The sequence below is a fragment of the Musa acuminata genome, chromosome BXJ3-6 (genome assembly GCF_036884655.1).
Source record: "Musa acuminata AAA Group cultivar baxijiao chromosome BXJ3-6, Cavendish_Baxijiao_AAA, whole genome shotgun sequence".
NCBI lineage: Eukaryota > Viridiplantae > Streptophyta > Magnoliopsida > Zingiberales > Musaceae > Musa > Musa acuminata.
Window position 1 is genome coordinate 1,047,836 of NC_088354.1, and position 12,445 is coordinate 1,060,280.

The window sequence follows — 12,445 nt, forward strand, 5'->3', positions numbered from 1 at the left end:
TTTCTTTTTCAACCTGAAAATTATTGCTAGCTATAACAGATTAGATCGGCAATGACTTCAAAGGAGTATAACAGGTTAGATAACATCTGCAATGACTTTAAAGTCAAACTAATTATCTTGGGATGCTATCATCAAAACTTTTCATGCCTTTAATTTTCCTGATTAGATTTACACATGCATATCTTCCCTTGAATATGTTGATTTGATTAACGGTGGATGGTATGCTCACCCCTTTCCACTTTAGACACAAGCATAAACTTACTCATTTCATGTATGTTGATTGATGATATCTTTTTATATTTTTGTGCTAATAAAAAGTCCTATAGGACTATTGACAGTATCGACATATTTACCGAGCCTTGGATTTAAACATATTGACCCTTCGGAGAAGGGGCTTAGACATTTGGGGTTTGTCATTATCCAATTCAAAATCTTTATCAATTGTAACAAGAACAGAATTCATAATCACAAAACAGAGAAGAATGATGCATGGATGGCACACTATACACGTCTTCAATATACCAAACGTAGGCCTTTCAAGAATCTATTCAGGTATCAAATCACCCCACACCACATGAAAATACAAGTGTTTTATGTTCATAATCACTGTTCTTTCACTTTACATGATCTTTATTTTTAGCAAAAAGGTTTCTCTGAACTCCACTAACTACCCCCGGTTTGGTGCAGCATGGCATCAATCTCATCACCATCTTCCATCTCAAGCTGAAAGTAAAAGGAAAAAAAAAAGGATGGGAGATTCAGATTTGGAACAAGAAAAGAATATCTGAAACACAATCTGGCACCGAACATGTTTTTTAAAAAGCAACAATTTAGTTACTTCTTCTGGGGTTTGTTCCCCGCGCAGCCTGCGGCCGTCAAACAGGAATGCAATGGAATTGATATCCACCGACTGGCGATCACAGTAGGCATTCATGAGCTTCCGCAGCTGAGTGCTGTGCTTAATCCTGAAGAAGACCTCATTTCCATCCTATTCAGCAAAAAAAGGAATCAAAATGTAGCAATGAGTTCATCAGAATAAAATTTTAAAGGTCCTTCTTGTTTAGAACTTATTACAAGATTATAAAATGTCATTTCACTTGCATAATGTATTTTACATAATGTTGAAGGTCAAATTCCAAATCAACAGCATTTGCAAGCAATAGACTAGAGACCTGCATGGTTCTCAATATGATTACAGTCTTCCTCGGCTCATCCCAGAAAACTTAACTGGCAAACCCCTCACTGATAATGCATCTTACCATCTCTAGATTATGCTCAAATATTGGACAAAAAAGGGTGGGGCAGTGCACAAGGCTCAATCTGAGGAGGACCTATGTATGCATTCTAACTCTATGGTTCTTTATATGACCAGTATCCTGTTCGCTCATGCTGCAAAGGAGGAACCTTACTATTATGCCAATGGCTGCCCTCATTATTGAAATATTGATCTATTAACTAAAAAGACAAAGACCATCAGCGTAAACATAAACCACAATTATCAGATGTCTCAGTTCCAGGTAGGTTAGAATATCTTTGCCAATGCCTCAACAAGAAACACTTCATCTCCTTTGTTATTCAGGGTATACAATAACAACAAAAACAAAAACAAAGCCGTAAGTCTCAACTAACTGAGACCCTTCTTGCATATCTATCCATCAAACCTAACTATAAACATAAACCACAATTAAATCATCATGATTGTCAGTAATGTATCTAAGAAATATATTCTTGAACATCCAAGGCTACCTAGATTTTGTGCTTTGAGATTGGACCATCCTATTTATAGCACAATGGCACTCATAACGTTTCATAGTAAAATAAGCCAATTAAGATGAGAACACCATATATAACCATACATATCCTTGATATAATGAATTAAAGCTACTTTGCAGTTCACACTTACCATATGCTGAAAAAATAACTCTCTGCATAACAAAAGTCTTATCCTATGTTTTATAAATATTTCAACAAAACTCAGATCTTCATGCATATATGTTCTAGAATAAAGCATTCATCTGATGATGCATAAAAATCAACTTCATGACTCCACGATGATTCCATTTTCTGGTTACATCAAACGACTAGCATAACAAGTCAATAAATACTTCTTACCATCTGCTATCACCTATTTCTGGGTATTCTACACTAAATGAAAAATTCCTATTAGATTCCATCATCACTAATCAACTAAACTGTCTTAAAACTTACAAAGAAATGGCACTTTGACAACTGGATGATTAATATTTAATATCATCAGATTCATTGGTCATTGAGTGAAACGTTTTGTATCAATTATCACTATAACACGTTACACCAAGCCATTTCAGTTCAACATTAAATATTGTAAATGCAAAAAATATTCAATCCTCAGAAGGCTAGTACTAGCCACTATAAACCAGTCATTACTTTGTATCAGTTTTATACCAGTTTTAGTGGTTGTTTTCGATACCGGTCTTTGAAATATTAGACAATGAGCAAAGGATCATAACCCTTGGCTGTCTCACAAGTGCAAATAATAATTTATCCTAGTCTGATCAGATCGCAATCTCATGTAGATAGTTTGCAGAAATAGAACAGTTATACAACATACATGGAAATTGCAAAAAACATACTCCACAGAAAATCTAAAAGTGAAGAAAACACAACACAAAATCATTCATGCACTTCAAACAATCTGGAACTTGGCTGCAAGCAGTAAAAGAACTCAGCAAATAGAAACATTGGAAGTATCCTGAGCGGAAAGATTGGCAAGCGTAGAAATTGATTATAAGCACATAAAAGTAAATAAAACAGTGTCTTTCCTTGGAGAAAGGCCAACATGAACCTAAAAAATTATCCCTTCATATAGTTCTACCTAGAACCAACAGCTTGCTATGAGACATAATCCAGTTTGGACTTAGCAAAAAGTTTCATCAGTCAGAAACTTACAATAGATAATTTCCAAAAGATTAAAACTTTGCCACGCCCAATGTCCTAAAAAAAGTCACGTTTCTTTACTAGCATCCTTTTGTCAAAAAGATTGTTCTGGAAAAAGCATCACAAAAGAACGATAAAAGGAATCATACAGGACCCGTTCGCTCGATCGGAAATAGCAGGGGATAATCCATATCAGCGAAGAAGTCCAAGATGAACAGCAAGAAATCACCATTGTCATGCACAAATTGTCCGTTAAACTACTAAACTACCCTAATCTAGCAAAAGGTTTGACATGAAATAATCCAGTTGACTACATCCCTCCCATATTTTCTCGTTCAAACTCGAATCGTATAATCGACAACATCATTTTGAAAGAAGATTCTGAACCTAAAGCTATATATCGATTCAAGGAATGACGTACAATCCCTATAAGAACTTCACAAGAAAACAATCGATCGAAAAGAGGAGCAAGAAGAGATCGAACCTGCCCCTTGACCTTGAGGTTGATGTGCGCGGCCTGATCCGCCGGCTTCTTCTCCTCCTCCTGACCCGACATCCTTCTCCCTCGGCTCCGCGACCTCGATCGAGCAAAGCAGGGTTTCTAGGGTTTAATCCGACCCTTCGAACGAGTAAACGTAGACGCAGAGATATGACGGACGCGGATTTCAAACCTGACTTCACAACCCGATTTGATAAGGGGTTTAAGTCCGGTGCGATAGTGACCGTCGCTTTGAGCGCCGTACGGGCGACGCGATGTTGACAGTTATGATCGTCATTTATTTTTATTTTTTGTTTTTAACAACTTGGATAAAATCTTACCCTTTCGTTAGAAGACTTTTGAATGCCTCACAATTGTTTCATCTTTTTGTTTTTTCTAATAGATTTCTAATGCAATTCCCATTTTGATTCCAAGTCTTTGTCACAGCTATTTCTATGATTTAGAAAATAGAAAGCAATTTGACATCATAAATATACATTAAGGGTAATGTTCCCTTACCATTATGGACATTAACTCAATCAAGTTTACAATAATTAGTTATTAATTAAAATAATAGATCAAAAAATTATAATATAAATTTAGTAATTTTAAAAGAATAAAATATGGATAATAAATATTATTAAGATATTTTTTATAATATAGTAAATGAGGATAGTAGGATTAAATAATAATAAGATAGTCGATATATTGAAGAGGTGAAAAAATGATAGTTTTCTTTTTTTTTTCTTATAATTAAAAGATATAAATATTTTTAAAATTATTAAATATATCTAATAGCAAATAAATAGTTGAAAGTACTTTTTCTTTTTTATAACTATACTTCTTTTAAGATTTTAAAAGGTTGGCCCAAAGAATGAATAATTTAGGGCATGTGTTTATTCTATTATGAAATTTCCAAACAAATTATTGTCATTGATGGTATACCCCCATGGGAATGCATATATATATATATATATATATATAGAGAGAGAGAGAGAGAGAGAGAGAGAGAGAGAATTAGATTACTCTTAGTTATCAGAGCAGCAGTTTGGATTCCACAAAACTAATAGCATATTGCATGATATCTATGAAGTTGCAGCTTCCTAACTCTACTTTGTATTGTCATTCTCAGCCTCCATAAACACACCAAGCCCACCACAGTTCCTGGTAACTTCTCCCCTCCACAAAAAGCTGTGTTTGAAGCTCCCTTGCAACTTCCTCCATCCACTTCATTCCCCCTCTTGTCACCCTCCATGCACTTTCTTTGCACCTCCCCCTTGCTCCTCTCTCTCTCTCTATCTCTCTCTCTTTCTCTCTCACACACACACACATTTATATCAGTGACCTACACACACTCACCTCACTCACTCACTAAGTCTCATAGTAGGCAAAGATAGAGAAGGCTATTGTTGATGGCTACTGCTGCCAGTTTCTCACAGCCATCCAAATGGTTCTCCAACAAGAGCTTCAAGCTGAGCCTGCAGCGGTTCATTCGCTCCAAGCCCAAACATCCATCGTCGCCACCGCCTGCAGCTAAAGGCCCAGCGGCTGACGACTTCCGCGAAGCATTCCGCCTCTTCGACGCCGACGGCGATGGCAAGATATCGGGGGAGGAGCTCCGGTCCTACTTCGCGTGGGCCGGCGAGGAAGTGGCCGCCGAGGAGGCCGACAGGGTGATCCGCGACTTCGACTCCGACGGCGACGGCCTGATGGACTACGGCGACTTCCTGCGGCTCGTGCTAGAGAAGGGCGACGGCGGGGACGACGAGGACCTGCGGCGAGCGTTCGAGATGTTCGAGGCGGAGAAGGGGGCCGGGTGCATCACCGCCACCGGTCTGCAGCGGGTCCTGAGCCGCCTGGGGGACGCACCGTCCCACGAGGAGTGCACCGCCATGATCCGAGCTCACGACCTCGACGGCAACGGCGTGCTCGACTACCACGAGTTCCATCGCATGATGACGCTTTCTTAAAGCTCATGCGTGCATGTATGCATGCATGCATTGCGTCGTCCATGCTCTAACGTAGCTCAGCTCTCATTTGGTGTTTTAGGAGTGAGAAATGCCACCTTCATGCAGATCTCTTTAGCTTAAATGATGCATTAAAACAACATGTACTTCTCTTGTGAGTGTTTGATCACTTGTGATCTGAAATGTAGGAAGAAGGTAGATATAAATATCCTTTCTCTCTTGCAATAACCGCGGCAATCAAACCCTTACTGCTTGTGATTCGAAACGTAAGACACAAAAAATAGATGTAGACATCCTTTAATTCCCTCTACTAAATATATGAACACATATATAAATCCTAAAGACATAATTTCATTATTTGGTATCTGAAATATATGAAAATGTAGATCGAAACATGCTTTCTCTCTTCCCATTTATACGTGTAATGGCTTTACTTATGACTACTTGCAGACAACCAAACACTTTCCCTCAATTATATATATATATATATATATATATATATATATATATATATATATATATTTGAGTCTGGCATTTTTATGAATTAAATTGTGTGCAATACATGTATAAAAAATAAATTGATACCTAAATTTCTAGCATTTTAGAAAGAAAAAAATGCTAATAGAATTGGAAGAATTGAGCACATTAAATGACACCTATCTTGAAATGGACTTCTGACAGCCCAATCACTCTCACTGAAGGCTATGCATTCCCCACAAAATGACAAGTGAGCTGATGATCTATTGACAAGTGGATATATCAACTTGATCTGTTCATCAGCATCTAAAAAAGATTAATATTGTCTTGCCCTCCAATTATTAAATGAAAAATGATAAACAATTATTATAATTTATCATTGTAGTCATGTAGTCATAGGAAGAAATGATATGAACATTTATTTCATCAACCATGAAGAATTCTCTCTTTGATGATTTTTTGTCCTACTTGCATTCATCAAGAGGATAATATTTATCTCATACTAAAATTTTTCCGTGAGTTTTGATATCATAGTACAATAAATCTTGTAGGACCAAAATATTCAAACTCTAATTTATGAAGATAATCTCTTTATTTGCATATATTGAGCATCTTCAACAGTCACAGTAGGGTGAGCCATAATAGGATTTACAAGATCAACAATGTTAAGATTTCTCGTTTATGATTTAGATGATAAAAAAGATGAGCCCTGATATCATGATAAGATTATTTCTTAACGATTTAAACAATTCATTTCGATCTTACTAAAAATGAAACTTTGATATTAATACCAAAGGAAGGTTTGGATCATCTACCATGTCCTACAGGAAAATATTGTGGCTATGATCTTCCGAATGGAATAATGAGTGTGACTTGCATTAGTTAGCTGGTCCAAAGCAAAAAATGATTGGCTCATGCATCATTGCCAATTCCCTTAGTAGTTGGGTCATTTATTGCCAGTACAGATCAAGTGCTTCTCAAACAGTAGTTTAAATAGAAGTAACACCTACTTTTCTATGGAACAACTCATCTCAAGCCTAAATAAATAAAATGATAGTTTGGTTGGTAAAAATCTTGATAAGTTATTATAACATCTGAATCTCATCTTCATCATTTATCATTTGAAAAAAAAAATTAAAATTTGAGATTAAATCGCATCTTCACCATTTGTGTTTTAAAAAAATAATAATAAAATTGATTGATATATTTAAATACATGTGATTTTATAATTCTTAAAATAATTAAAAAAAAAATGCATATTTTTCTTCTATCTTTGAGGCATGCTATGGTCTTTTATCTATAATGAATGTTGATCTGAGTCTATTGTTATCCCTTCGGTATGTCAAAAATATTTTTCTAGCATTTTCGATATAGCCAGAGTATCTAATGTATTTAAGTTTGTCTATATTCATGCATATGTGAACATAGATGCACAAGTTTAGACTAATTATGCTCATTGCAGTGAGTGTTTTCCAAACACAAGAAATCAAGAGATGAATGAATGAATGAATTAAAAAGAAAATAAAGAATCCTGTAGAGATTTCTTGATTTTGAAATATCTCAAAAATAAAAAAGGGATGTTTTATTTTTGAGATTGAATTTCATATTTGAATAAATATGATAATTGTAGGAAAGTAGGCAATTTTTTTTTTTTGTTGAACTAGAGGCCTATCAAAAGAAAATCGAGAGATAGGTTCATGTAAGATGATATTTCCCCTTAAAAAAGAGAAAAACAAAAATCTAAGCAATGATGGTTTCTTGCATCATTGGACCGACAGCTGCAAACCTTCCATTCTTATGTCTATGCATCCCTTAGGCTCCTTTTAAGTATCATTCCAGAAGCTCTTATTTGTGTTCTCCTGACTTTATTGGCATTCCCCCTTTTAAAATCAAATGGTTTCTTTCATGTGGCTTCATAAGTTACCAAAAAAAAAAACTTTTTTTTTATTTTAAAATTTTATTTAAAAAATTCTAGAATAAAAAATCACTCACTAATTCATTCAATTTTTTAAAATGATTTCTTGAAAAAAAAATCTTTCTTTTTTAGCTTTTTCTGGTTAGATGTTCTTTTTATTTTTCTCAAATAATATTTTTAATTTTCATAATATCTAAAGTGTCATTTATCGTGACTCTCGTCTTTCTTCTCATTTATCGTCTATCATTATTGTCGATATTCCTTTTACTCTTGCTTTAGTCTAACACTCTCAAACATACTCTTGTCTCATTCACCACTCTCAGGCATATCCTCGTTCATAATGATAATAAGCACGAATAGTATGAGATTATAAAAAATAGGAATACCATCTAAAATAAATAAAAAATAAGAGTATCTTCTGAAAAAACAAAAAAAATTAAGGGAAATCATCCTTTTTATTTTAATTTTCTAAATTACTTATAACTAAAATTTGATAAAATGAAAATACAAGATTTTTTAATAATCTGCTTCATATATATATATACGCACACACACACGTAAGAGTGGTAAACAGGAACGGCTGTTGAAGACGATTTATCGATGCCACCGGGAAAAGGTCATCACTCCTTGTTATTGTTATTTGAATGGTCGAAAGGGAGGAGGCCGACGCTTGAAAGGTCAAACAAGTCAGGCTGCCTGCTGTGCATGGAGTCAATTCCATCTCCTACCCTTCGGTCATCAGTCATCACCACCACCCTCAGCCCCCCAGTTCCTCTGTAAGGCACCTATTATTGATTCATCCTGACCTCATCTGGGGCCAATTGACCTCGCTTCCTCTGGCCGCGTCCCGGAAAGGAATTGTTTAGCTCTCTTTAGGCTGCTTCATCTCCCTGCGTCGCTCGAAGTAGAAGGCAGGCGGCTTTTGTCTTTCAAGTGACTTTTGGCCCCCTTTTGGGATCCCAAGCCCTGGAGATGGCTGTGAGTTCTTTTGACTTCCTCCTGTCGTTGTTTTCGGATGATTGTTGGTTTTGTCTGAGTGAGAAAGTTGCGATCTTGGGTGTCTGTGTGCTTTGAGTTCGGCGTTTTGATGCATTCTTAGTCTAATGAAGAAAAAAGGTTCTTTTTTGTGCGGTTTTGATGTCTTTTTTCTCTGTGTTTCCTTTTTCTTTTATGTTCTGTTGAATTCAAGAAGGCTCTTGGAGTTTAGTTGGGGGTTTCATGTTGCCTCCCGACAATAATGTTGGTTTTTGGGATGCCAAGCCGTGGAGATGGTGGTGAGTTCTTTTGGCTTCCTCCTGTCGATGTTTTCGGATGGTTTTTTGTTCTGTCTTGCGGATGTGGGAAAGTGAGAAAGTTGCGATCTTGGGTGTCTGTGTTGTTTAGTTCGCCGTTTTGATGCATTCTTTATTTATGGTAGAAAAAGGTGCTTTTTTGTGCTGTTTTGATGTCTTATTTCTCAATGTTTTCTTTTTCGTTTCTGTTCTGATGTTTTCAAGAAGGCTTTTGGAGTATAGTTGGGGGTTTCTTGTAGCCTCTGGACAATAATGTATGCTAAAGGATCTGATGAGTGCCAATGTTGAAGGATTTGACGTTTTTAGTCTCTGTTATCTTATCATTTTTTTCGGTTCTGTCATGATGATTGCATCTGATATTTGAAGTAGGGGATGCTACTAATTGGTTGGACCAAATATCATGTCTTATTCTTTTCTTTTATGTGCTAACTGTGATGTGGATTCAAGATTGGATATTTCTTTAATGGTTACAGAATCTTTGTTAATCTTAAGACATGTTTCTTGGATTTGAGTTTTCGATTTCGTTAGTTGTCATAGGGTTTGATATCAGAATTTTGGGCATACTGATGGCACTTGTGTTGGTAACAATGCTTGTTTAAGTTGATCAAGGGCATGAATATTTCTGAACATTTGTCTTCTAATATCATGCAAATTCCACATGTTATGCCCTCTTGGTAATCTTGACTTGTGACTAATACGAGCTTGAAAAAATTGGATTTACATTTTTTGTGAGTTTAACTTTTGGAAATATTCTCATATGTTAATATGATGTTCACTTCCTTGCGTATGTGAAAGTTCTAGAATTTATTTTGCCATGAATTTTGTTTTCCTGAAGAACATCTTTTAGGCTGGTTGCTTGGAATGGGGATTGTTATATTCTCATAGCGCACTAGCTTTATTCTGGTGAGTAGACATCATTTTTGTCTTGAGCGATCAAGAGTTGTCTGAGATGCACAACAAGGATCAGATACAGGATCTTTTTGTCACATAAAGAATGTTAAAGTATACTTGATGTAGATAAATGATACTTAGCTCTTCCTTATATTCTGAACTTTTAATGTGGTCTCGTTATGATGCATGCTTCGGTTTTCATTTATATCCTATATGATGTATCAACGGACAAAGTTCTTTTAATTTGCACTTGTGTCGGGTAGGACATTGACAGTGAGTTGTCTTGTTTTTTAGGAGAGCAATGAGGTCTCTTTCTTTGCATGTTTACCTATAAATTTATGCAACTAAGTTTTTCAAAATGTTTGTATTGCCTGACAATCTTATAAATGCTAGTTGTCAGTGATGATGCTGCCAAATGAATCTTACAAATTGGACCTGAAAATTTTAAATTTATGTTAATTATCTAATGTTTGTCATCAGTTGCTTCTGATGTGATCACCGTTGGTTGGATGAAGGTGAAGTGATTGCTTTTTGTAGAATTACAAGCTTCTGTTCTGTTTCGTTACAGCAGCATGCCCATGTTCCGAAGTTTGGAGATTGGGAAAGCGTTGGTGATGTTCCCTATACACAACGTTTTGAGGTTGTTCGCAAGGGTAGAAGTGGAGGGAAGGCAATAAATTCAGATGATCCTCATGAAAACCCTGAAGCAGTACATCCAAACTTGGAAGACCTACATCCAAAGGATGATCGCCGTCGACTAACGCAGTCACCTTTGCAACATGGTGCTGTGACTTCTAAACCAACCATGGTGTCCCCTCTTCATAGGCATGGGTATCAACCAGATTCAGGTGACCATAGGAGGGCTGGCAGAACAAGTGGTGGATCTGAGAATAGCTCTCCACTTCATGCCCACTATCAAGTGAAAGCTGCTACTAGAGTTGGTGTATCTTCTCCTTCCAAGGGTTCATCCGAAGGTAGCCATGCATACGCTTCCAATGTTGCAAGTAGATCGAGAATGACTGGTGGTCGAGGTGATGAAACAGTAAGTCTTTCCTTATAATGATCAACTTTAACAATTAAAATCAAACTTGAAACCACGTAGTGATATTCTTTTTAACAGCCTGAGAAAGTGTCATCTGTGCCTAAGTTTGGTGAGTGGGATGAAAGCAATCCTTCATCAGCTGATGGTTACACCCATATATTTAACAAAGTGAGAGAGGAAAAGACTGGATCAACAAAAGCTACCATGATAACTGATGATACGATCTATGTCAATGACCAAGATGTTCGTGGTAGATCCATGGTAAGCCGCTTACTTTTGTGTACATGCTTGAATAATAACTTCATTAGAGCTATAATCTTGATAAAAAAACTTCCCAAGTTTTAGTCTAATTAGACTTGTCACTAGTTTCTCTTGTTTCTAGATATTTATTATTGTATTTGATGCAAATGAAATGACACAAAAGGTGCTTGTCGCTTGCATATCTTTTTCCCCATACTTTGTGTCAGCTTTGTGCCCATAGCTAAATTCCAAGAAAGTAGAAACATCTTGTTTGGTTTCAACACTTCTCATGGCTAATGCATATTGGTTATTCAGGTTGAAATAGATTCTAGTAAAAGTTTGATCAGTTAGCTATTAGTTGTATTACATGAGTTTTCTACACCATTGGTGCTGGTACTGGCAAAATACATTTTTTTAGCAACTATAAAAATGAAATCATTGCATTTCATTGAATTTACCAAACAGAAACTTTTCGACTATGGCAAATGGGGTATGGGTGTATAATTTCTTCTAGTTCAGAATTGCTTTAGTTGAAGTAAATTGCTTTTTAGAGATGTAGAGGCAAAAACTTTTATCTTGGCATATGTACTATTATCCAAAATTGAGTAGCAGAACTCAGTTTATTGTTCATTCCTTTGTTTATGACCTAAATATTTTTCATTGTTTTGTTTGCAACAGTTGCAACAAAGAACCAACATTTATTCATCTGATTTAATTATTTCTTTAACAGAGTTGTTGCTTTGGCTGGTGCAAGAAGTAACTAGTTGCGCAGGAAGGTTCAAATCTCTCATCCTGTACATATCCTCAAAGAAGACTATCATATTATTTGGATATATTTGAGAAATGCATTCTCCTCTGTGCTAGTGTGGATGTTCATGAATATGTTGATGTATTCGAAAACATTTTCTTTCTAGTTTCTTGTGCCTCTGTATCCTGATTGCAACACTATGGAAGACTAAATTTCAGATTGATTCACTGGCCTCTTTTACAGCTTACTTTTTCAAATGCCTCCCCACATGCTTTGGCCCTCTGTTTGGGAGTTCTACTTCAGTGTATCAGCACTTTCCATGATATGGATCTATAAATAGTGAATCTGGAGTTCAATATGGATAGCTTCTTTCTTTCTTAGCAGATCTGTCCCCATTAACTCAATCTTATGTTTTCAGGAAGCAAAGTTGCAGGTAAATTGTATCAAACTGAACATTTTGCAGGGTGTAGAGGTCCTGT

General features: G+C 36.1%; 3 protein-coding genes across 4 annotated transcripts; 2 read left to right on the forward strand and 1 right to left on the reverse strand.

Annotated features, from left to right (window-relative positions):
• Positions 1–517: 517 nt before the first annotated feature.
• Positions 518–3,582, reverse strand: LOC103971090 (small ubiquitin-related modifier 1). The gene is made up of 3 exons (XM_009385039.3): positions 3,401–3,582; positions 839–988; positions 518–723 (listed from the first exon to the last, which is right to left on the reverse strand). Exons 1-3 carry the CDS (start codon positions 3,470–3,472, stop codon positions 664–666), a joined length of 282 nt encoding a protein of 93 aa, XP_009383314.1. The 5' UTR covers positions 3,473–3,582; the 3' UTR covers positions 518–663.
• A 1,193-nt stretch (positions 3,583–4,775) lies between these two features.
• LOC135640100 (probable calcium-binding protein CML41) lies at positions 4,776–5,468 on the forward strand. The gene has a single exon (XM_065154235.1). It carries the CDS (start codon positions 4,807–4,809, stop codon positions 5,362–5,364), a length of 558 nt encoding a protein of 185 aa, XP_065010307.1. The 5' UTR covers positions 4,776–4,806; the 3' UTR covers positions 5,365–5,468.
• Positions 5,469–8,421: 2,953 nt separating this feature from the next.
• Positions 8,422–12,193, forward strand: LOC103971091 (RPM1-interacting protein 4). 2 transcript variants are annotated; one of them, XM_009385040.3, is made up of 4 exons: positions 8,422–8,731; positions 10,505–10,978; positions 11,057–11,239; positions 11,949–12,193. In XM_009385040.3, the coding sequence occupies exons 1-4, from the start codon at positions 8,726–8,728 to the stop codon at positions 11,976–11,978; spliced, it is 693 nt and encodes a 230-aa protein (XP_009383315.1). In that variant the 5' UTR covers positions 8,422–8,725; the 3' UTR covers positions 11,979–12,193. The 2 variants fall into 2 exon arrangements, with proteins under 2 accessions (XP_009383315.1, XP_009383316.1); XM_009385041.3 differs by having other exon boundaries at positions 8,446–8,731; positions 10,508–10,978.
• Positions 12,194–12,445: the final 252 nt, after the last annotated feature.